Source organism: Phodopus roborovskii, unplaced genomic scaffold (genome assembly GCF_943737965.1).
Source record: "Phodopus roborovskii unplaced genomic scaffold, PHOROB, whole genome shotgun sequence".
Taxonomy (NCBI): Eukaryota; Metazoa; Chordata; class Mammalia; order Rodentia; family Cricetidae; genus Phodopus; species Phodopus roborovskii.
In genome coordinates this window covers 285,916-312,442 of record NW_026126571.1, presented here as the reverse complement: position 1 = coordinate 312,442, position 26,527 = coordinate 285,916, and the positions used below count along the sequence as shown (strand labels likewise).

At 43.2% G+C, this 26,527-nt stretch overlaps 1 protein-coding gene across 23 annotated transcripts in view; it reads right to left on the bottom strand.

Annotated features, from left to right (window-relative positions):
• Nucleotides 1-26,527, bottom strand: part of Dysf (dysferlin) — a 183,464-nt gene that overhangs the window by 24,296 nt on the left and 132,641 nt on the right. For 14 of the 23 annotated variants that reach the window (XM_051203114.1, XM_051203124.1, XM_051203122.1 and 11 more), the window contains 2 exons: nt 23,621-23,683; nt 6,013-6,111 (listed from right to left, as the gene is read on the bottom strand). In XM_051203114.1, the coding sequence (XP_051059071.1) occupies nt 6,013-6,111; nt 23,621-23,683 (162 nt within the window). The remainder of the gene's footprint in view (nt 1-6,012; nt 6,112-23,620; nt 23,684-26,527) is intronic. The other 9 variants (XM_051203126.1, XM_051203130.1, XM_051203134.1 and 6 more) reach the window with 1 other exon arrangement.

The following is a 26,527-nucleotide window of genomic DNA, read 5'->3' as shown; positions in this document are numbered from 1 at the left end:
AGGAGATGGCACGTTCCACAGGATGAGAAGGAACAAAAGCAAACAAAAGAGTAAGGTTGGAAAGGTGAAGGAAGGGAAGCCAAGGAGGAAAACGAGAGAAAGAAATGAAAAGACAGTATGGATTGATCAAGCCAGACCGCCTGAAACAGAGTACCAGGTGATCCTACATTCAAAACAGCTGGACAAAGCAGCCTTACAGACTACAGCCAGGATTTCTGCATCTTCTTCGAATCCCCCATGACAGCGCCCCTTACCAGCAGGAAGTAGTTTGGAAAGAACGACTCCCAAATTCCCAAATATTGTCTATAAATGTTTGTTTTCATTTAAATGGACTTGGTTATATAAAATAAAGAAAGAAAGAAAGAAAAGAAAAGACAGGATGGAAAGAAAACCAGGGAAGGGAGAGGAGGAAAGGCATCTGTTAGTCTATCAGGATGTAGGCTTTCGGCTTAATTAAGTTTTCAAGTTATCTGAGACTCACAAAAGTAGCACATTTTTAAGGGATTAAGAAGATTACAAACAATGAAAAGTTGATCTTCTCTGTGCAGTGAGTCATAATACTCATATATTCTATAATTCATTTTATTTTAATTATTTGATCTCAGACTTGGCTGTTTCCTTGGTTTCTGATTGTCTTCTTAATATTCAATAGTTGATTGGTTTCCTCTTTTTCTCAAATCTTTTAGTTTGTCTGTCTGTGTTTGTTTGTTTGTTTGTTTGTTTGAGACAGGGTTTCTCTATAGTTTTAAAGCCTATCTTAGAACTCACTCTGTAGACCAGGCTGGCCTTGAACTCACAGAGACCCACCTGTCTCTGCCTCCGGAGTAATGTGATTAAAGAAAGGTGTGTGCCCAGCTCTCATTAAAAAAAAAAAAAAAAAAAAAAAAAAACCTGTAAGGGGTAGTGTGGTAGTGAAGCCTGTGGTCCCTGTTACTCAAGCACCATAGCAGGATCAGAAGCTCACAGCCATCTCCACCACACAGTAAATCTAAGCTAAGGACAGACATCTAGGGAATGTATGTTCCCGTGCCCCCCAAAATGTTTAAAAATATGATTTCTTTCTAATTCTCCAGGTAAAGGAGGCTACGGGGGTTTTCATCTTTTTACTGATTTCTAGTTTTAAAGCCTTATGGTCAGAAATTGGTTTTGTGTGGCTTTGCCTCTTCTTAAAACTCATCAAGGCTTTCTTCACAGCCTGGTACATGGTTGACTCTTCTATCTCGAATCTCTCTACTATAGTTAGATGTCACTTCAAGATCTGATGTTAAAATCTTGTAATATGGCCAGGCATGGGGGCCCACACCATTTTAGATCCAGAACTCAGGAGACAGATGCAGATGGATCTTTGTGGGTTTGAGGTCAGTTTGGTCTTCATAGTGAGTTCCAGGCCAGCAAGGGCTACACAAGGAAGACGTGGGGTGGGTGGTAGCAACAGCAGAAAGAAAACGTTGTAATGAGAGACTGGTGCTGTGGGCACTGATAGCTTGGGTCTAAGGTTTACACACGTCTTGTAAGTTTGCAGTTTCATTGTTTTCCTGAAATTCTTTCCATAGTCTGTTCTCCCTCCTCATCCCTGTTCCTCCCCTCCTCTCCTTCTTCCTCATCCCCATCTCCTCGAGTTGAGCAAAATTATCCTCCTCAGTACTTATCTTGATACTGTTTGTTCAGAATCTACTTATACACATAATTTGTGAACTTGAGAAAAGATCTGTTAACTCCATTTGTTCTACAACATGACAACTAGTGTACTTACTGTGCCTCCACCTAACTTTTACCACTGTTACACTGTTACACCTTCAGTAAGAATGATGTTTCCATGGTCTTGTTACCCTGACCCTCCTACTTGTTCACTTGGGTTCCAGGGGACACTGTGGTCACAACTAGTTCCTCTGCTGTGCTCTTTCCAAGTGCCAGCTTGTTGGTCCCAGAAACCATCCTTGGAAGGTGTTAAACCCCTCCCCAGCTGGCTGCTGCCCTGAATGCTTGTCAGGCACTATGGCTGACCCTCAAATCCTCTGTCACCTGTGTGTCACTCACAATCCTATGTATGCTGTTTCAGGTCCCTTGATTTATTTTCTATTAAATGGCTTTGTTATTTTAAGAGGGTGGGTACAATGGGTATGACTACCCAAAGAATTGTTGATATTTGAAGTATGATATGTATTCTATTCTAGACTATGTTGGAAGTTGACCAATCTGGGTCAATTGTCCTAACTCACACTGGACCTTTTCAAACCATATATCAAGTGTTCTTTCACAACAGTGAAATTTGATTAAATGATTACATGTTTCTCTGTTTAATTTCACTGCTTGGGGTGTCATCCTCAAGTGTGTCCAGTCTTCTGTCCCTGGCTTTTACACTTGCCACTTTCTGTTTATGCCTCTGAATCTTTTCTACCCATTTTCTTTTTGTCATGACTATCACCTCTACCCTCTATGCCCCGGCTGTGTTTTCCATGTGGCCATCCTGCCCTGTCAACCATTCAAAATTATACTTTCTCTCTTGCCAGAGTCTTTCCAGTTTATGGACCTTGTCCATTCTCAAGTTCCTTCCTTCATGCTTCACATTCTGAAGTTTCCTTTCTAAAAAAGTTCACAGAGAAACATTCCTTCTCTTCTGCTCCTTGGCAAAACAATCCTGGTAGGCATGTGTCCTCTTTTATTGGTCTGATTTCTACTTTCTCTTCTTTTTTCCACTTTGGATTTTTGAATTAATGCTGTGCAATTACATTTACTAACGGCTGAATGAGTTGGCTTTTCCTAGCCTGGCTATTCCCTTCCTACCCGCCATGGAGGCACAAGGCCTCCTACAGACACGGCTCCTCCATGTCGCTCCCCCTTCCCAACTCCTCTGAATCAAACCAGGTCTAGGCTTCTGCAGTCAGCTTGACCTGCCTTCAAAGCTCCTGCAGCTTTGGAAAGAAGGGGCACACTTCCTACTTCATGTTGCAAGCATTTCTCTTAGAAACTATTATGAAAATTTCCAAGTCCAGGAAAGTAAAGAAACAGCAATCGACCTCCATGCATCCATCCCCTGTCTGACCCAGTTACCACATTCTCCCATTTGGAAGCATACTTTCACAGGGGTTTATGAGAGCCCCTGTCCCCATGAGCTGCCATCATCCTTCATGTCCTGTGGCCCCTGCCCAATCTCAGTTGTCCTTGAACAGCCCTTACTTATATTTTGGAGTCTGCGGCTTTTATTTGTTTCCAACTTTTCTGAAAAATGGATTTTGTGGGTTTGAATGATTTCCAAGAGAAAAGGGGAAAAATGCTGACTTATGCAGGCATGTTCATGCTGGGAGTCCGAATGAAATACTTTGTAAATTTCCAACTGGATGGACTTCTTGTTTAAATGTATTTCTCAATTTATTGCACTTTAATATGTCCTGACTGATTTCTGTCTTGGTTAACTTATTACTAACCCAATTTGTGATTGGGTTTTGTAAATGTTCTCTGAGCATTAGGTAGAAAATGCATTCTTTACTTTTTATTACTTCTGTCTTGCATTTTAAAATTATTTTTGTTCCCTGTTTCAAGGCATTGAGCATTTTATTAAGCTGCAACGTAACTAGCTGTGACTTAAAGAAAAGCCTTAGCTTGTTGTTTGGGTCTTTTATTTACTATTAGTTACTGTCTGGTCAAAGAGGTGGTGTATGAAAAAATTTCCTTTTCAACTTTAATTTCTGCTATGTTGAGATGCCATTTTGTAAGATACAAGTTTATATATTCCTAACTATTTTTGTTCTGAGTATTTCAAAGCTCTAGGAGTCTTTATTTGGGAAACACATCTTTTATCAAGGAAAGAAAACCACTGTTTTGCTCTTTGTTTTTATTTTAAATTCTACCTGATTCTTCTTTATTTACACTTAACCTGATTATGTCCCCCAAGACAGCACTGAAATGCTGCTTTTCCTGCAGTCACTTTATTGTTCGAAGTGTCTTTTAAGGAGAGTGCAATGAAATTTGACTTTTAATGTAGTCTTGAAGTCCTTATCACTTAGCAGGAGAGTTTGATCCATTCTTGTATACTAGGAAAGTCAATATGTTCTTCACTTTTCTGCAGTTTTTTCTTATTTCTGATTTTAAAGCATTTTTGCTGTGCCCTGAAATGTCTACTTTCCTAATTAGACCATGAACTTTTACCCCTTTTGCTAGTGATTTCCAAAGAATAGGGTTTTTTGTCATTGTTTTGTTTTGTTCTCTGTATTCCTCTCTCTGCCGTACTATGAGCTGGTTTTGGTGGTAATGGAGGTCTTCTTCCATTTACTGATGTTAAAGGACCAGAATTGCTTTCAGGTCCAGCTTCCCCCCAGAAATAGTTTGGATGCCTTTGCTCTGGAGAGGCTCTGCTCACTTGGCTGCTGTTGGAGACCTCCTCGGAGAGGTCAAGCTGGAGGCCTCGTGCCAGCTCTGCATCCGGCATCCTCCTGAGAAATGAGGGGCTGGGGCCTCTGGCCACCCTGGCAGCAATCCTCACCATTGCTTGCTTTGCCACATTTCTTGGCAAGGCCATAGTACCATTCGCCAGACCTAACTGGCCAAACCTTCTTCCTGGTACGCAAATAGTTCTGTCTGTCTGCCCAGTTTCACACACCCATCCACGAAGCCAGAAGTACTTGCTGCCTGGGGTGCTGTTGGGCTCCTGTGGCTTCATGTCAGGACTCTAGGGACAGCACACCAGAGTCCAGTGGACCCAAGGAACACCACCACTTTGTGGAAACTGTCCCTTCCAGAGTCCCCACCCAGGGCTTTCAGAGGTAGAGGACCCAGCCCACACTAACTTGCCAAAATTTTCCCTAGTCCAGCCCCTTGACAGTGCCCCATCTCCTAGCCTGAGCCCTGTGCTTGCTCCCCTACATTTAGAGTCCAGAAGAGACAACATAAGCCATCTGATTGTACTTGTCTCAGATAAATAAGGAATCATTTTCAGGTAAGTGTGTCCCATGCCATATTTAAGGCATACTTAACATTAAAAATCATATATTGTATCTGACATTTGGATGCAGCTGGCCGCCTTACAATGGAGACCACATAACACCTTGAAGAACAATTTTTGAGTCACCTTTGGTTATCTTTCTAATAACTAGTCAGCCTTGAAAAACTTCAATTGTAATTGTAGGATTTCCTCCAGATACCAGAAATCAGAGGACACATCTTTATTTTTACTCACAGAAACAAAGCCTAGCATCTTAATTATATTTGCTAGATAACTAAAGTGTCTCTTGTAGGGGTCAAAGGTTGGGGGCCAGATGTATGTTCTCAACCAGACTTGATCTCACTAAAGAGTTTCTACTATAGAATGGTTTTCCAAAACCCCCAAAAGCAACATAGGGATGCCACAAACCACTCAACACCCACCATGGTTAGAAACATCAGTGACTCGAAATTTTAATAATTTTTCACTTAGAAAAATCTATGGAAGGGCCACCCTTACTTTCCTTCTTTCTTTAGGGAGAGAGGGCTAAAGAGGCATTTTAAAGTAAACCTTAAACATTATTTCACCTATAAATGCTTCAACATTTTCCCCTTTCCCAGTAGTTTCATATTTATTTATTTATTCATTCATTAATTTAGTGTGCATATGCACACTCACATGTTCATGCCACGGCACACACATAGATGTCTACCATGCAGGTTCAGGTGATCAAGCTTGGATTGTCAGCCTTGGTGCAAAGCACTTTTACCCCTGAGCCATCTTGTTGGTTTGTTGCATTTTTCTTTCATTCCTTGCTACTGGGGATTAAACCTAGAACCCCTCAAATGCTGGCCAACACTCCACAGAGGTCGTCCCACAACCATCTCTTCAGTACTGTCAACACTGTCCCACAAATACTTCCTTGCTTACCCTTGTCCACTTCGATTTCTTGTTCCAAATCCACACTCTGAAGTAGGGTGACCTTTCATCAGACCCAGACGCGCCCCCCCTCCCCCCCACACACACACACTGCTCATCCCTGAACCTAACAGCTGTTAGAAGACTGGGGGATGCATTCTGGAGAGAGGTCTTACCTTCAGTGTGTCAAAATCCTTCTCCAGGTAGGAACCACACTTTTCCCTCTCCCCAATAGAGGCAAAAAATTTGCTCCACCAGTCAATGAACTCCTCCTCCTGAGCAAAGAGAAAGGAGAAGAGGGTTTAGGAGACCATTTTTGAAGCCTTCTGAATGGGAATTCTCCTCTTAAGACTTCAGGCTGTCCTGGATCCCAAGGCTTGCCTAGAAGTGATTAAGAGGCATAGTAAATGGAACCAGAAACCTGTCTTTGGGGCAAAGGCCATGCAGACTAGGGTAACACCTGAATGTTACCAAGCAACTGAGGCTCAGGCCTGACTCCATCCCCATTCCTGAATTCCCATCAGGCACTCAGGCCTTTCTTGTCTTTGTGTGAAGTAGGAATGACCACTGTAGCATGTAGCAGCTCAGGAATAAATTGGCTGAGGTCCAAGGAGTATGCAGAGTTCTCTGTCCAGAGGATGTCAAGAATGCATGGCCTAGGAGTATGGGAGCTCAAGGGCCCAGCCCATCCCTCTGCCTTCTGAACTGGTAATCAGAGTGTAGACTTCTCAAGGTGGAACCAAGGTAGAGTCCCTGAGGATCAACAAGCATTTATTACTTGCCTTTTCTTCAAAAGACGCTGTTAACTGAAGGGAACTAGGTGAGCAGACAGTAAGCTCTGACAACTCTCTCTGCCTTGCATCATTCATAGTCCCTGGAAGGGGCTTACCACCTGCCCCCCCCCCACAAACCTCCCTCCACATCTCTCAGTTCAGCTGCTCCTCAGCCCTTCCCCAGCTGCATCCTGGAATATGCGTCTTCCTTACAGAACCAGCAAGATCCCTGAAGGGTCTGCCCCAGAAACCTACTCAGGGCAGGGACCTCAGGCTGAGGCCTGTCTGTACCACTGAAACCCAGCCAGTCTAGTGAGAAGGGCCAAGAGCAAAATGTCTATAGAAACCACGACTGAAGGCTGAGTAGGATACCTCCCAGAAGCGGCATCAGTCTACACAGTGAACCGAGTATCTGTCCTAAACATGAACATGCTTAATCTTCCTCAAAGCCGAACCATTTGAGTCCCTGCTTTTGAATGAACCAGGACCAAGCAGGCAGTGAGGGTAATAGAGGTGCCCAGAGTTCCTGTCCATGCTGGAAGTGTAGTCCTAGCATCCCCAGTACCACAAACAGCAGAGAATGAGTGTCAGCATGAGGCTGTCACTTACCAGGAGGATCTTCTGCAGCCACAAAAGAAAAAAAAAAAAAAAAAAAAAACAGGTTCAGATGGGTTAAAAAACTGTTGTAGTGCAGATGCTCAAGGAACACAAAGACCAGCACACAGGAGGCAATATTTACACAGTCATATCCAAGGGGGACGAATGTGCTGAATCATCCATCTATTCCCACATAGGACATACAGGAACATGGAGTTAAGCACACAAAATGGAACCCTGCTTAGCTGTTTGGCTCTTCCTGGAGCTTATTTCCTTACCCAGCCCAGGTATTTAAAATTTTGACTTGTTAAGTCAGGCAAGACAGGCAGCCAACCAGCATATTTGACACAAAGAAAAGACAGAAACAAGGGGGGGGGAGGGGGAGGAAGGGAGAGGAAGGAATAGGGAGGAAGGGAGGAAAGGAGGGAGGGAGGGAGGGAGGGAGGGAGGGAGAGACAGAGAAGAATAATACCCATCAGCAGTGACACCCAAACAGACAGGCTTCTTGAAAACGGAAAACGGAAAGTATACCTTTATTTCTGGCACCCTTGGAGCACTTAAGGGGAAAAGAGCCAAAAGCAAATCTCAATAAAAACTGAAAAATAAATTCATGGTGGTCACCTTTCTGACCATTCAATAAAGCATAAAATTAATAAGAAACAATAAAATGAAAATCTCAGGCTGTTAGACATTTAAAGGCATGTTCTTATAACCCCACTGAGTCAGAGGAAACCAGAAGCAGATTCAAGACAACCAGGTTGCACACAGACCCATAGGCACAGAAACACTCAATCTGAAATGCTGATAATTTATGAGATCAGAAAAATAAAAAAAATAATAAACAAAACATAAAATGTAAATGTAAAGTAAAATTGTAAGGAAATAGGCAAACAGAATGCAGAATATTGCAATTGATAATTAACACCCTCAAAAAAGAGATAAATATCAAACTAATTTCAAAGAGTAGATAGATGCACATCAGTAACAGGAAAGATGAAATAAAAAGACACTATGAGAAAGAATAAAGTAGGCTTAAATCCATGACAAAATCCTGGAAAATCCAGAAGAACTAGGAGATTTTCTAGAAAAACTTGAATGCCAACATCAATGCAAAAATAATAGAAAACAAGAAGAGATTGTTGGCCTTGAAATTGAAAGCAGTTTCAAAAAGTACCTGCCAAGGGAGCTATCAAGCCTGGAGGCTTTTTGTTTGGAAGAAAGTTCTACAAGTCTTTAAAGAATAAATTATATTTTGGTGCACACAGCATAGAAGAAAAAAAAGATGAAATTATTCCCATTCATTTTAGGAAACAAAGCCGGATAAAGAAATACAGAGGAGGGAAGCGGGGAGGAGGAATATGTATAAGTCCCATTCCTCAATACAGACACGGAGGTTCCAAACGATCAGGTTGCAGCAGCAGACCTGGTGAGATCTAGCTGGGTCACTGTAAAACATGAAAATGGCTGACTAGAGTTGGCTAAGAATCACAGACCGGGTAAGCTGGTGCACACCTGTAATCCCAGCACTCTACTGGCTGAGGCAGGAGCATTTCCACCAGTGTGACGTTAGCCTGGATGACATGGGACCCTGACTCAAGGGAAAAAAAAGAAGTTTGAGGTGGTGGAAAAAGAGTTCAAAAGTCAAGAGCATTTGCCACTCTTGAAGATGAGCCAGGTTTGGTTCCCATCACCCAAATGCTGGTTTACAACCTTTTGTAACTCTAGTTCTGGGGTATCCAACTCCCTCTTCTGACTTCCTCAGGCACTGCAAACATCTCTCATACACATAAAGTAAAAATAAAGAAATCTTTTAAAATTAGTATAATAAAATGTAAATATTTTAGTATAAAGAGTAAACATCAAATATATATATATATAGTGATTGCTTCTGAATGTACAGACTATAAATATTTTTGTCTATTTGTTATGTGCTTTTATGAACCACACAAATACTTTTGATTATTTATTGAGTAGAATTATTCCTTGCATAGCTTTTTAAAAACTAAAGCGGGACAGTAGTGTTGCACACCTTTAGTCCCAGTGCTTGGGAGGCAGAGGCAGGTCTCTGTGAGTTCGAGACTAGCCTGGTCTACAAAAGCTAGTTCCAGTAGTTCCAGGACAGCCACCAAAACCACAAAGAAACCCTGTCTCAAAAAACCAAAAAAAAAAAAAAAAAAAAAAAGTTTTTAAACTGACTTTGCCTTTTAAATGTTTGTTTATTAGTGTGCATGTTTGAGAGAGAGAGAGAGAGAGAGAGAGAGAGAGAGAGAGAGAGAGAGAGAAGAGAGAGAGGTACATGTACTAGGTCTCAAGACAACACTGTTGAGTACTGTTGAGTTCGTTCTCTCCTTCCACATCTATATTCATGGGTTACAGGAACCAAGTTCAGTTTTCCAGGAAAGTGCATCAAGTGCTTTTCCCATTGAACTGTCTCACTGCCCTGCTCCCAAACAATCCCACTGTTTTTAATTTAGGTAAAGAACACTAGCATGCTTCAAAAGACACTACCAAGAATGGGAAGAAAATATTTGTAAATCATACATCTGATAAGAAACTGTATCCAGAATGTGTTTCGAACTCATACAACTCAATAATGTTTTAAACTACTACTTAAAAGTTGGCAAAGGGGGCTGGAAAGATGGCTTATCAGTTAAGAATTTATACAACTCTTGCAGAGGACCCAGGTTCAAACCCAGCACACATATGGTCCCTCAGAACCACCTGTAACTCCAGTTCCAATCTGGCATCCTCTTCTGCTCTCCGAGGATCCTTGTACACACATGGTGCACATAAACTCACACAGAGATACATAAATAAAACAATAAAATAACTCTTTGAAAGTGAGCAGTGCTCTTAAGATCACATCCTCCAGGGAAGATACATAGCAGCCAATAAGAAATAAAAAAAATGATCACTGCCCACCTTGTCATCAAAGACATGCAAACCAAAACCACAATGAGAAACAGTTACACACTGGGTGGCTGTTCTCAGAGACACAGATAACACGGTATCAGTGGGGTGGGAGAAGCTAGTGACAACATAAAACATGGTGGACACTGTGGAACATCCTGGCCATTCTGAAGAGTGGCAAACAGTGTGTGTTTTCTCCTAATACACATCCTAGAGAATGGGGATGATCCAAAAACGTACTTGAAAGTTACAAGCAGCCTTTTTCATAGTGGCCACCAGGTAGGCATGACCCAAAAACATATCTTCTGAAGCACGGCATCCACAAAACATTTGGCAACATGCTACAATCTGCATGAACCCTGAAAGCACACTAAGCAAAAGTCAATCACAAAAGAACACTTATTGCATAGTTGCATTTATATGAAAAGCAGAGTAGAGATGGAGATGGTTGGAGGCTACAGGGAGTGGGTGTTCTTTCCTGTAGTGAGGACTATATTCTAAAATGGATTATGGGGATGACTGCACAACTCTTTTAGTACACCAGGGTGGGGTAGGGGACTGCCAAACTGTACACTTTAAATAAGGGCTTGAGTTGACAGACATCTCAAAAAAAAAAAAAAAAAAAAAAAAAAGACAAATGATCACAAAAAAGCCTAAAAGTTCACACTAAAGAACAATAGGAATCTCAAGGACATGTCCCAAGCAAGCAAGAGTTTGGTGCCATGGTACCTAAGAGATGGCTCAGTAGCTTTGGGTGCTTGCTGCACAAGCCTAAATTCAATCCCCAGAATCACATGAAGAGCTGTAACAGTGGTGGGCATCTGTGAACCCATGGAGAGATGGGAGACAGAGCAGAAAATGATTCCAGATGCTCATGGGCTAGCCTAGAACTCATAGTGAGGCAGAAACAATAGAGATCCTTGATCAACAAGGTGGAAGGCAAGAAATGACTCCAAAACTATGCTTTGACCTCCACATTAGTGGCAAACATGTCTCTGTATGTCTGTCTCTCCCCCCCCCACACACACACATACACATGCACACACAATCACAATAAAACAAAAAATATTGTTTTGTTTTAGCAAACAAGCCATTGAGCACCAAATAGTCCCTGATGCTTGCTGCATGCTCAGCTTTTTAAATTTTTATTTTATTTTTGGGTTTTCAAGACAGAGTTTCTCTATGTAACAGCTCTGGCTGTCCTGGAACTCACTCTGTAGACCAGGCTGACCTCGAACTCATAGAGATCTGCCTGCCTCTGCCTCCCCAGTGCTGGGATGTTTTTACTAGGCTATTGCTGTTGTTGCTTTGAGGGAAAGTTCTACATCTAGCAGGCTGGCCTTAAACTTGCAATATAGCCAAAGATAAGCTGGTATACAGCTATCCAGAAGTCATTAGAGGAACTATGCCAGGTCAATGGACAGGAAGCTGCACAGATATAATTTTTTTTTTAAAAAGTCCTTGGCACTTCCTATAGACCTCAGAGTGACATGGGACATTAGTGTTACACACAACACAGCTAAGCCTCTAAGTTAGGACAGCAGGGAAAGAGGATGGGGGAAGAGAGAGAGAGAGAGAGAGAGAGAGAGAGAGAGAGAGAGAGAGAGAGAGAGAACCAGGAGATGTGAGATTAAGAGAAGATTTCAGAGAACACAATCTGATACATGTGTCCCCAAGTCAGAGCCTAGAGACGCCAGGGTGCACTGGTACTGGGAACCAGTCCACCCTCCCTGGAGAAATAACATTAAGAGAGGCCAAACCAGAATTTAGCCAACATCCCCCACTCTGGGGTGTGGAGGGTAAAGTAAGCCCAAAGTGACTAAGTTTAAACCTAAAATGCCTAAGATTACCAAGGATTTTCTGCCATTAGGAAAAAATGAGAGCTCAAAGGAAGATTAAGTTGACTTACAGAAAATAAAGTGATATTTTTAACACACGGATATGACTTGAAAATATCATTCCTGTCATTACCCCAGCCTGGATTCTGGGGGAGTTATCTCAAGCCCATTTCACCTGCCAAAGAAGTTTCAAAATAAATTAGCACAGCCTTGAGGTGAACCTTCCAGTCTTAGCCAGGTATGCCCCAGAAGCTGAGTCTCCACCCCACATAGGGAGGACACTGGTCCTATGGCGTCCAATACCATCTGTGTCCTTGACCTCATCTGGCAATAGCTAAGCATCAACCTTGGACCATGAAGAAATACAAAGACAGGTTTCTAAAGTGTTATCTGAAGCCTGAGCCAGAAACCTGGCCATTGCCCCTGTGTCATCCCATGCCCAGGTTTCAAGCCATTCATCTTTCCAGCAAAGTCAGTTTGACCAAGGCATGGACTGAACCCTCTTGGATCACAGCTAATAGCCAACATTCAGTTGTTGACCAAATAAAGCTGAGCAACAAACACAGTCAAACAGGCACCCTAATCTTCCAAGACCTGAGTCAGCACGGTGTGGTCCAAACATCATCACCCCAGTGCTTCATGCCTCTCATGACCAAAGTAAAACTGGTAGCAAAAATTCTAACACCCCTTGTGAAGTCAGGGAGTAGAAACTGGGTAACAGGAGCAAACACACACACACACACACACACACACACACACACACACACACACACACACACACACTGGAGATGGAACCCAAAGCCTGTGCATGCTAAGTGCTCTACTAGTGAATTATATGCCCCCTTTAGCTTTTTTTAGTTTGAGACAGAGTCTCACTAAGTTGCCTAGGATGGTCTACAGCTATATCAATCCTGATTATCTCAACCTCCCAAGTGGCTGAGGTGACAGGCTTGTGTTTCCTGGGGCAGCTCATGGACAGGGCTTCTCTTCCCACAGCATCCACTTGAATCAAAGAGAAGACCTGCTGGTCAAGCTTGTCCACCACCAAGGTCATAAAGCTAAGCTGAAGATCACTATGTAGAAGCACATACCCTCTTCTAAATGAAGCAACGGGCTTCTGTTTGCTAAATTTAGTCACTATCCTAGACTACACAGAAAGCTATTCCTCTCTTAGAGAAATGATTTTCAGTAGTCAGACAACAGGATATTATGAGGATCTGTGTTGATGTCTAAGAAATATTCTGAGCCTAGTGTTGGTTATCATGGCAACTGTTCCTGTAGACAGTGCCAACACTCTCAGTGTTGATACACAATTTTGCTAACTCGGGTGCAACATCTTCACGATTCAAATCATGGCAGGGTGTCAATTTCCCAAAGTCTGAAAAATGAAGGACAATTTGCTCCTGACACACAAGCACAAACACACAAGCAATAAGTATGTCCTCAGGCTGACACAGCCAAGATATGACTTCAAACCTACCCTGTGCACAGTAAACCACTTGATACCCCCAAAAGACAGATGCCCAAATCCCACGACCAATGACTCAGAAGAACTCTAGGCACTCACAGCAAACATCAATCATCTCCAGCCTCTTTTTGACTCTCCCTGAACATTAGCCTTGTCTGTAGAAGGGTGCCTATGCCATGCCTCCTGGTCAGTAGAAGGGTCCCTATGCCATGCATCCAGCCTTTAAGCTGGGTCAGCAGAGGGTAAGAGAAGGAAGGTCTTTAGCTCAATTCTTTTCCAAGGCTGAGTAAATATGCACACATGAGTGTCAGCAAAGATGGCCTGATTATCTGTCAGGCTCTTATAGACAGGGGCCCTACTGAGCAGGGTGTCTTTGGGGAACCCAGGCTTTCTGACCTGGGAATTGGGCTTGCTGAATATGTAAATAAGGACCTGTAGGGAACCAGGCTACTTGCCACATGGATGAGGGACCTGGGAGAAGTTGGACTTCTGGACATATGCATGAAAGGCCTGAGGAAATCCAGGTTTCTGAACACATGGGTGAGAGGCCCAAGGGAATTGGGCTGTTAGCCATTTCCAGACTCAGAAATCTAAGTTGGGCACTTGGCCTACAACGTGGCTCCCCGAGGGTATCATGCAGAACGCCTGAGAGAATGGAATCTACTCAGTGGGCTGAGAGAAAGGAGATTCCAGATGAGCCTTCAATCCTATGAAGAAAGCAATGTAACATCTCTAATTCGGAATCTGTGGTGGTTCCAGAAGGGCCCAGGGGACGCAGAAGCTTACCTAACCTTCGTTCTGCTTGTGGAGACAGTTTTGCTTAACAAGAGTTCCAGCAATCTACTTAAGAGAAAAACTATTTTTTAAGGCCTTACCAGGACTGCAGAAGCATCCATCAAACTACAGACACTAATATTAGCTATCTTAAATTCAATTTAAAAGGGATTTGGGGGGAGCTCTCTCTGTGCCAAAGTCAACCCACTTTCTAGTTACCATGTGCATTTTCATACGCAAAATCACGTTAACTTTTCAAATCTTTGTCAAAGTTGTTACTCGGTTTTGATTCCCTGTGCCTCGGCTCCTGTAGGGATGTGTCAAAGTCACAGGGTGAGGGATGAAGCTTCACCAAGAGCCCCAAAGGAGTCTTGTGCTCAGCACAGAAGGCTGAGCAACTTCCAAGCTCCTTTTAACCCAGACAAGAGAGTAGAGCATGTACAGGACCAGGAAGGATAAGAAGGCATTATGTTAAATGCTGGTGAAAGCTCTCTGGCCAGTAGGTTGTCAGGAAAAGCTCTGGATATCCCTCTAAGAAAGAGAAGAATCGGGCTGGTGAGATGGCTCAGCCATTAAAGGCTAGGCTCACAACCAAAAATATAAGAAAGAGAAGAATCTTTTTCTATGGATGGGCAAGTAGGTCCCTCATGCCAGGGGAAAGACCCCTTTGGGAGGAGGGTGGTAGCAGAGTGAGGGCAGAAGTAAGGAAGGCCGGCTGGAAGGAGCTAGGGCTGCCTCCTCCTTGATGGGGGCCTGGAGTTTGCCAGACGTTTCACCCCAGGCTGTCCCCCCTGCAGTGTGCACTGAGGGAGGAGGGGTGCACCCCCAAGGAGACCACAGGAATGCCAAGCAGGGGAAAGGCGCCCCGAGCCAAGGGCTCCAGCAACCAGGATCCAATATCGGCGGGTGACTCCAGCCCCCGTAACAGGAGAGACCGTAAAGTATGTGCTGGGCTTCCCAACCCGCACACACAGCAAATAACCAATTACTCCAAATAGCTAACAGATTGCAGCTCTGACTTCCCTCCCCTCGCCCCCACCCCACCCCATCCCTTCACTTGTCATTTGATGGGCGATTTGTATTTGTTCAGAGAAAATGAGAGAATGAATCATAAGGAAGATCCAAATGACACCAAGGACAAGCATCAAACATCTCACCAGAGCTCATGGGAGTTACAGAGACCAGTATGCACCCATACCATGGACATCAGGGATATGGTTAATGGCAGAAGATCCTGCAACTTTCAAATATCCATATTGATTCTGACATCCCTAATACCATGAATACATGTCCTTAGGAAACCTACATCTATCTCCTAAGTAGCTCAGCTGACAGATACAGGAATAAGGTATAATTATGAGTATGTAAGCTGCGGAGATGTTGCGTCAGTAAAGTCTTTCAAGCATGAAGATCCGAGTTCAATCCCTAGAACCTAGACAAGAAGCTGGGCATGGCAGCATGCCTGTGATACTAGTGCTAATAGAAACAGAAGACTCTCTGGGACTTGCTGGCTGGCCAGGCAAGCTTCAGACTCAGTAAGAGACTGTCTCAAAAAGAAGGTGGAGAATGGCTAAGAAAATGTCTAACATAGACCTATGGCCTGCATACGACACATATGCATACACGCACATACACACACACACACACACACACACACACACACACACACTGAACATGGTTAAGGTTAACAGAGGTGCAGGTTTGTACTCACAGCCCAGAGACGAGCAGCCTCTGGAAATGCTCCTTGCTCATGATTGACGCCCTGTAACTGATTGCTTTGGTCAAAAAACATCTACTTCAAAGCCCTGGGATAAATTGCTGTCGAGACTCATGAATCACAATAAGGCATTCTCTCCAAACTTGGAATTGAGGAAAATAAGGCTGTTTTTGGAGAAAGTGACCTTGATCTAGATGAGTGCTAGGTCAAGACAAGAAGAGGTTAAAATCACCTCAGTAGGAAAGAATGTCCTCCCATAGAGTGTTACTTCTCAGTGAGAGGAATGTGGGCATAGAAAATGACAAGCAAGTGAGCTACCCTGGAAGAACGGTGAAAAAAGTCATCCTTGAATAGTGGTAATGTTTGCACAAGCATCATCACAGATGCAGGGGTCTGAGTAATAAAGCCGTCCCCACTTTCAGAGATAGACATATCTGTCATCCTTGGCCAGTTACCATTAAATTTCTTACCTACTTCCAAGCAGAAGTTTCTCCTCTACTTGTATGGCCTACAGAGAAGCCATGAGCTAGAACAATGTCCAGGGTCTCATGGACCAGGCAGCCATTGTTCTCCCTAAAAATGCAAGCTGGGATTCATGTGGAAGCTTGAACAGGGTTAGGGGATGCCACAAACTTTAGAATCTCCTCAGCCAACACTGTAGGAAGTTTCCCCAATGATACTCCTGTCCAGATAGCCTAGTGTAAAAGGTCAATTCTGCTTTACTTAGGAAACTCTTACACAGGAGTCCATTGGCAACAACTATGGCTCTGACTTCATTAGATGATGCTGGCTGCCATAGCAAACACAAAGTCGTCAGCTCACAGAAAAACCCGTGGTAAGAGCCTGTGGTTCTGGGTTCCTTCTGGTTTCTTTCACCCTGTTAGATTCCCAACTGGCAAAGTAAAGTTCCAGCAACTCTAGACTGTCACCATCTCTTGTTGATATGCTTTGACTCTAAAATGGTCTGTGCATTCAGGGGCAGACTCTACCTGAGCTCCCGTTACTCAATGAGTAAGAACTTCCATCTCTGTAAGACTAAGCAAAGGACAGGAAGATGGCACTGTGGATCAAAAGAAGGAAACAATCTGAGGACCGAGAAAAATGTTTCCCTGAGCCAAAGAGCTAAGTCCAACCCAGAACAAACGGCTTTGTTCATGTTCGTGGGACGTTTGGAGAAGATGCCATTGACAGGAAACCAGAGCTCTGGGTCCTGGAGGAGACATAACCTGCTTGATGGAAAACAGGACTGTCAGATTTCAAATTGAAACAGATTTCAATTTCCAGCTAAAAGGCACACTAGACAACCAGAGAAATCTCCCCAGCAAGCTAGTCACATCAGCAGGCATCTTTAAAACCTTCTTGATTCACTCTGGAGATGATGAGGGGGTAAAGAATGAGAAATGAAAAATCCAGAGAAATGAGGAGCCAAATGCATACTGACTATGGGACCCCAAAAGCCACAGCTGAACATTTAGTTTGAAGTGAATCTGGGTTTGTAGTGTCTCCAGGCTTCTGGTAAAAGTAAACACGCATCTTCTCTGGAAGAATGTGACTTCCATCCAGGCCTCAAAGAATTCTCAGATAAAGTTCCAAAGAGCATGAGTTCATGATCAAAAAATAGTGCAACACATGAGGAACAAGATGCCATGAGCCCGTGCCAGTGAGGATCAACCGGCAGCAGAAGCAGACCCGTGAGAACAGAAAGCAGAAGTGTCAGAAATAACATGTGAACCAAAGACCATCCCGGAAACAAAAAACAGACAGAGACCTTAAACTAAACAGACTGGAGAAGAAAGAACGTTCAAATCCAGTAAACTGGATTAAATATCAGATCAGAAACTAGTAACATTAAATAATAAATAGAAGATGGATCGTTAGAAATCACTGTAAGTGTATCATTAAGAAAACAAAACCGTGGGGCTGGAGAGATGGTTTGGTGGATAGAAGAAGCATGAAGCATTCTTACAGAGGACCCCAGTTCACACAACAGTCTGGAACTCCAATTCCAGGGGGATCCAGTGCCTCTGACCTCATTGGGTACCCTCACTGCCATGCACATACTCACACACATGCACACATACACATATTTTAAAAATACAATAAATCTATTTTTAAAAAATTCATTCCCATGGATGGAGAGATGTTCAGCAGTTAAGAGTGCTTGCTGCTCTTCCAGGGGACCAAAGTTTTGTTCCCAGCACTCACATGGAATGGCTCACAACCATCTATAACTCCAATGTCCTCTTCTGGCCTCTATAGACACTTGTATGCACACAGACACATGCATGCACATAAATAAATAATAAAATAAATATTTTAAAAAAATAAATTAACAGAGTAAACCTCAGTGGTCATAATATGAAGACGTTCAAGCCTTTACCTATGATTGTGTATAATTTGCATATAACTTACACACATCCTCCTCCTGCATATTGTCAATCATCTCTATACTGCTTGCAATGCTCAGTGTGAAGCAAATGCTATGTTAATAGTTATTAAGCTGCATTAGGTGAGGAAATGATTGTGTGTGTTTGCCATGGGCACAATCATTTTTTGAATATTTTCAATCTATAAATGCAGAAGCCACAGATAAAGTGTCAGATGTAACATGCAAATTTAGTTGGTGTGGAGGATTGGGATGATCCATGGTTGTCTCCTCAGAGCTCCAGAGGAAATGATGAAAAGAACAGGGACTAGATAACATTGGAAGAGATGGCAATTGAGAACTACCCAAAACCAATGAAAATGGAAACATCTTCAGAGGGAGACACTGTTGACAGAAATAATGTCAGTGAAGCTGTAGTCTGAAGCTGAGGCTGAAACAAAAGTATTTTCAAAAATTAGAAAGCAGAAAAGCTTCAAATAAATTGATTCCCACATAAGAATTTCAACAGATTCTCCTTAAAGAAAAAGTAAAATCAGAGGAAGGAGGCTATTACACAAAGAGAATAGTAAATCTGAACACAGCTAGAAGAAAACTGAGTGCTTAAAAAAAAATCGGACTTACATGTAATTTACAATATGAACTGACATGTCCAACAAAAGAGCATTCGATTCTCAATCATATTCTGGAAGAAGCTGTACATGTGAATTAAATTAGGCTTTGCCAAATCAAAGATTAAATAAGGTTTGGCAGAGGTGGCTCACACACCTTTAATCCTAGCACTTGGGAGGCTAGGGCAGGCAGATCTCAGTGAGTTCGAGGCCAGCCTGGTCTACAAGCCAGTTCCAGGACAGGCAAGACTGTTACACAGAGAAACCCTGTCTTGAAAAACAGAGACAGGGGCGAGAGAGAAAGAAAAAGAAAAAAAGGAAGGAAGGAAGGAAGGAAAGAGTAAGATGGAAAAACAATCAAAAACTCAGTAAAAATTGATAGGATGAAGCACTTTTAAAGAATAGAGAATCCAGGTGGATTGATACATGTCTTAATCCCAGGCCTCAAGAAGCAGGAACAGGTGAATCTCTGTGAGTTTGAAGCCAACTTGGTCTACTTAGCAAATTCCAGGACAGCCAGGGCTGTAGCCCTGTGTATGGTTATGGTAAAACATATATATATATATACACACATACATACATACATACACACACACACACACACACACACACACACACACACACACACACACACATATATATATATATATATATATATATATATATATAAACAAACTGCTCTCGTAATCCAATCCAAGTTAAGTTTCCAGCATCCATGTCAGGTGGCTCACAGCCACCTGTAATTACAGCTTCTGGAGATCAGACACCCTCTTCTGGCCTCCACAGGCATCTGCATTTATGTATACACACCACACACAGACTCACACATATAGTTTTTTAAATTAAACAAAACAAAGGAACCCAAGTTTTGATAATACATTAACAAAGTGTCCTGAGTGTAGCCTATAAAACACATTTGAAGAACACACATTCTTCAGGCTTACACAAGACAGTCATAAAAATGGACCTTTTCCTGGGCCATAAAGGTCACTCCTGAGTACTATTACACACAGCGTACATCCTCTGGACCACAATAAAGCTAAGCTATGCCAGTATCAACAACAACAGAAAGATAACTTGAAATATAATTTAGGAACTTCCAACATGTTTTTAGACAACTCAGGTGTCAAAATGAAACAAGAAAATATTGAAAAATGGCAAAAATACTCTTTGCCAAGTCCTGTGGGAAGCATAACAGAATACTTAACAGGGAAATTTATAGCCTTCGATGTTTACAATAGAGGTTAAAAGTACAATAAACACCCCAAATAGGAGGAAGGAAATAAAATATTAATCAGCTAGGAAATAAGGAAACAAAATGGAAGATCAACTCAAAAATTGATTCTTTGAAAATGATTAAAATAATTTGATAATGTGTAACAAGAATAATAAAAAAAAACCTAGAAATAAAGGTAGATGGAGAAGAAAAACTAGAAAAAATTAAGAGGGCATTACAAAAAGTCGCTATGCCAATATTTGGGGAGGAAATGGATACATTCCTATAAAATATAAATCACCAAAAGTGACTCACCTAGAAGCAGAAAATCTCAAAGGTCCTATAAAAATTCTTAAAATTACAACAGCACTTTAAAATATCCCAAGAAGAATGCTAAGTCTAGACAGCGTTACAAGTGAATTTGTCAAATACATGCAATGATGATGCCAGGCATATTCTGTCTTCTTAGAGACCAGAGAAAGTTCATTTTCACCCAAGCTACTTATAAGATGAGTATTACCTAGACACTGAAGCTGGAGGGCATAAAGGAAGACATCCCAAGTAGTTATCATTCACTAAACTGAGGCAAAAAGAAATCTTGGAGCCATGCACATGCCTTAAATCCCAGCACTCAGGAAGCAGAAGCAGGCAGATCTCTGTGAGTTCCAGGAGAGCCAGGACTATGTTTAAAAAAAAAAAAAGAAAGAAAGAAAGAAAGAAAGAAAGAAAGAAAGAAAAAAAAAAAGAGAAAGAACCAAAGACAGACAGAACTAAACATCTGAAGATGGAACATGTCAAGAAAATATGTCATGACCTGGTTGCTTTGCTTCATATATGTGAAGCTGTTTCAGAACTGAAAGAACAGAACAAAGGAGAAAAATCACATGACCATTTCAACAGATGCTTGAGAAGCAATCGGCACAACAGCATTCCTGGTAACAGATGTTAACTATCAAGTCGTCATTCAGCTCTTAAGTTCCATACTCCTTGATAAGCCAAAAGCATTCATTAAAAAAGTCGGAACAGAAAAGAATACTTTCAATAATCTATCACATAAACACCAACCTAGAGGTCTTAGCCAGTGCAATAAGGCAGGAAAAGGAAACAATAAAGACAAAAAACACAAACAAAAGAAGCGAAATACATAACTGACTGAAACTCAGAACACTTGAATCAAGAGAATTAATAAAAATTGTAGTACAGGTTTAGAAAACAGGACCAGCATACATGAGGGCTGATTTTCATTTACAAATGAATAAACAACTAACTGGAAAATGCACCTCTAAAGAACAAGGAACAGAGTCAGCCTAAAGACACATCAACAGATGAACAGGTAATGACAGTACGGAACATCTACATGATGGAGTTTTATTCAGCTATGAAGAAAAACAAAATCACTTTCAGGAAAATGGATCAATCTGAAAAATATGGTATCAAGTGAGGTGATTCAAGCTTAGGGCGGAAAAAAAATGCATGTTCTCCTTAATATGTAGATCTAGCCTATAACCACACACACACACACACACACACACACACACAGAGAGAGAGAGAGAGAGAGAGAGAGAGAGAGAGAGAGAGAGAGAGAGAGAGAGAGAAAGAGAGAGAGGGGGGGGGAGGGAGGGAGAGATTTAAAAAGTCATCCTAAGGCTGCAGTGACTGCTCACCAGTAGAGGCACTAGTGGCAGGTGTGGAAGATGTGAGGAGCTAGTGTAATCTGGCATCAAAGCTGAATTAAGACTGCTCAAAGCAACACTAGCAACAGTGCAGAAATCCTAAATAAATATCAACCAGTCTAACTCAAAGGTAGGTAGATGAGAGAATTTTCCTTGCCCGAGATGGACAGACTCCCTCCAAAGTCTGCCACATAAAGGCCAGCGCCCCTGCAGGCCTGCAGCTGCTCTTACATACCCTCAGCAGCTCCCAGCAAGCAAGCTGTGTCTGTTTCCACCCTCTTCATGCCAACTGCACTAACAATGTAATGACACAAATATGAAAAAGAAAAACCTATAAATTTTGAACTTAAGCTTTCAGCTTTTTTTAAAGGTTCAAAGAACTCCACACTGATGTTTTGTAGCATCATTACACTCTTCTCAAACTTTAATAAACTAAAGGCTAAACATCACAGATATTACATGTTGGCTGTGATTTTAAGTGAAAGGATAACGGTCCTCCATTCAGCACTTCCAGAACCAAAGGGAGCTTGGCTTGTGTCAGATGACTGGAAGATAAGATGCACAGTGGTGTGGAGTCTGCATGTTGGTATTTAATAGTCCAGTCTAACCAACTTGTCCAGCCAGCCAGCTGACCTCCTGTTAGTCTTAGGGAAGAGGGTTTCAGCCTGAGTAAGCTATGAACCCTTGAAAGACAGCAAGGCTTGGGTTTACCCCCCAGGGACCTGGGGCTGTATATTATCAGAGTAATGTAAAGTATCATCTTGATAGATACTAAATTATACTGATAAGACTGAACACTTAGACTGTTGCAGGACCTGGCAGTGCAGTTCACGGTTACAGAACTTGCCTAGCAAGCACAGGCCCTGGGCTTAATTCCTGCCACAGAAGAGAGGTAAGGAGAGGAGGGGAGGGAGGGGAGAAGGAAGAGGAGGATTGAAGGCAAGAATTATAGTCACAAAAAAGAAAGATATTCCACTGAGAATAGTAATAAAGGCTACAAAACACCTCGGAATAAATTAAATGACCTGACCTATAGATAGCAAACTAAACTTTCTAAGGATGTAAAAGAGAACAACAGTGAGAATTAACCAATCAAATGTCCAGTGGTGAGTAGTTAGCCCTTCTGGAGGGCCCATGTGACATTCATTTACATATGTGTATATATATGTATATATATATGGAGAGCATTCACACTATGTTTAAGCTTTGTAATGCAGATTATTTAAAATGCAATATAAATCTAACATTGTAAAACTTGAAGTATAAACAAGTACATAAAACAAGTACTAAAAAACATGTGCATGCCTAAACAGTCTTAGCAGCAAATGGAGATGTATTTATCGCAAAAGGTAATTCAAAAAAAGCTTGAACCTCGTAGATCAGCAGAGGCAGAAACTGGGCACCACAGTGCTGACACCGGCCCAACCACTTGGACCTCAGGATATACCAGGACCCACCAGGAGTCCTCAGCCATACCCACAGGCACGCTGGCAGTAACAAGGAAGGCTAGCTGCTAAGATCTGAAGAGCCTTCTCAGGCCCAAGACCCAAAGGGCAGAGTCAAAGCTAGAGACTGGCCTGCCTCCTCTGGCCCTCGCAGCCACACCAAAGCCCAGCCCACATGGGTAATCAGGACTGAAGTAAGGCTCAAGAGGGGCAGGACATTGATCAAAGGCAGAGATTTATGGGACTACACCTCAGAGCCTTCTTCCCGCCCTTCCACGGCTGTACCATGCCCAGGAATGCCTCCTCTCCTCCTTATCCTTTGTTCTTATTCCCAGATTCACAAGGAAATTCAAGCCAACAAATAATGAACAATACCTACATGAGGACTGGATGGAGAAGACCTCAGGTTAGTTGGGGTCAAGCTTGACAGCCCATCTGCGAGCTACAAATTAAACATGCCAGTTAGTGACAGGATTTGAGAGCAAGATTTGAGGGCCTTTGATGGGGAAGGTTGGCCAGCTCTTCCCCCTTTCTCCCAGGCACCCTCTGAATCAGCTGTGTGAAGAGTACCCAACCATTTATGTGACCTTGGATAGTTCCATGCCCCCCCCCCACAATGAGTGTTGAGTCAGAGTCTAAATGTGGTGAAGCCTTGCCAGCCTGGTTTGATCTCCTGCTGCTATCTAATTGCCTTTGCTGCCACACATTCTGGTGCCACCTACTCAGTCACTCTCCCTGCCTGTCTCCAATCTGCCTGCTCCAGGGACATTTCCGATCCCCACCATCCCTTCATTTGCTCCTTCTGTCACTAACATACCAATACCTGCTGCGCAGGGTAGCCAAGCAAGAGCCTCAGCTTGGATCCTCCAAAAGCTTGGGACCACGTGGCTCCCCAGACCTACACAAAGGAAGCTGAAGGAGCCTTCCAGTACACCCCTGCTGCCTGTCCTAGAAATGACTTTCTACCATAAACTCTCAGTTGGTATCTCTAGGGCTGTAATTTGATGTCTTATAGGAGATCCTTAGACACCCTTGAAAGCCATGGCAAGGGGCCAGGGTGGGAGGATAGGGCTCAGGTGGGTGAGTAAATAGTCAAATAGCAGGTGAACAAAGCAGGGCAGAGGGCAGAGGAAGAAGGAAACACGGCAGATCTGGGGTGGAGGGTGGGGGGACGACAGAAAACAGACCCCACAACAGGGGAAATGGGTGGTGAGATTGGAGAAGCCAGGGGCCAGTGGGGATTCACAGCCACCAGCACCAGCCTCCCTCTTCAATGATCCAGAAGCTCCAAGAGGATCTGAAAAGGTGGAGAAGCCCTGACCAGGCTCCTTTCCTGTGCAGGAAGAGAGGTGAGGTGCAGGGCAGAAGTGAGCAGAGGCTCTGTTGAGACCCAGAGTGGAGTTTAGACTCCCAGCCCTCTCCTCTGTGTGAGAAGCATCACTGAGGAGCCCCACAGCCCAAGTCTGGGAAGTCAGGCAGACTAAATGGCAACCAGCCAGTGGTGCTGGTCAACACTGGGTACAGCAGGACCTTCCAGGATAGACTGGTGTGTGTACCTCCAGCAGCCCCTGCATGGCCAAAGATGGCTCTGACCTCTCAGAGGCCTCACTGTTATTTTGAAAGTGACCCTTTTTAAAGAAGGTGAGGGGGACAGGCAGGTCACCAAAGCAAAAGGAGCACATGCAGCTAAACATAGCGCCAAAGCTCCGTGCAGCTTCAGAAATTACACGCTCTCCTTTGGGCTGTGGCCATAATTTGCTGCTCCAATTTTGGGACTGTGTTTCCACCTTTATGGCAGCCTCAAGACTATAACTGGAGCAGTGGGCTCCAAATTAGCCTGAGCCTGAGAGCTGCCCACACCCCAGCCCACCATGAGAGAGAAGATCCCCGCCACTTTTTCAGGCTCCTCCATGCCACCTGCCAGCTGTGTCCTCAGTAATACACATACCCTACATTCATGCACAGCACCTTACCACATACATACACACCCCACCACTGACATATCCACACATACCTACTTTAAACATACATACTACTTTACCACACACACACATACACACACCACATTGCCACATGCATACACCACTTCGCCACACACATACCAACCTTACCACATATACACACATACTACCTCACCACATGCATGCTCTTTACCACACATATCTCCTTACCACATGCATACAGCAGCTTACCACATACATAGTACCTCACCACATGTACACACACACAAACACTCCTTATGTGTGCAAATACACCATACCCCTAGCTGCCAGTCTAAAACCTGCATGGAACACACAACACACACACACACACACACACACACACACATACACACACACACACAACCTTGTAAACATACATAATACCTCCCCAAGACAGTATGTTTCTGTCAGATGGTATGTTCAGTAAGAATGCTACCCAGGCCTCTCCCATCAAAACAAGCCCATCTCTCTTTCTCCTCCTGCTCTTGTCCTGCTCTTCCTCCCGCCATCTCCCAACCTAGGCAAAGCCAGCCTTGCCTGTGTGGCTTATGTCTAACAGCCCAGCTCCTGGCCACCCACCTCTCTGCCCACTGCTCCAGTCAAAGTGACCATGTGCTCACATGGAGCCCACTCCTATCTCTGGCTCTGCCTCTTGCTCAGGCCCAGCCCTGGGCTCCCCATGTCAGGGCCAGGAGTCTGTCCAGTCTGGGCCTCCTCACTGTCTACCTCTGGTTGCACTTGTAGCCAATAGGGCTAAAATGGTCCCTCCTCATCCAAGCTTGTGGACACTGAAGGTAGTACACAAAGGGCAGCAATCCCTCTGGGAAGCCTTGAACTTAGTTGTAACTCAGAGGGGCCTGTGAGGGGGGAGCTGGGAGAGGACAAGCCAGGGGTTGGGACTCACTTAGCTACAAATACTGACCAACAAGAAAGAGAAAACACAAACTTGTACTGAACGACACTGTAGAGCCATCTCAAACTTCCACTCAGGTTTCTCTACTAGGAAACATTTTTCCTCAGACCCATGTAGACAATGGACAAATTATCTGTCTATTCTTTCATGCATATATACATATATACCTATCTACACATTCATCTACCTGTCTATCCATCCACCCACCCATCAACCTACCTATCCATGCATCCACTTAAAAATCTATACAGCCATCCATGTCTGTCCACTCATCCACTCACCCATCCACCCATTTGTTTATCCATCAGCCATCTACCTCCCATCCGCTCATGTATCCATTAATTTATTCACCCATCTATCCATCTATCTACCCATCCATCTATCCATCCAG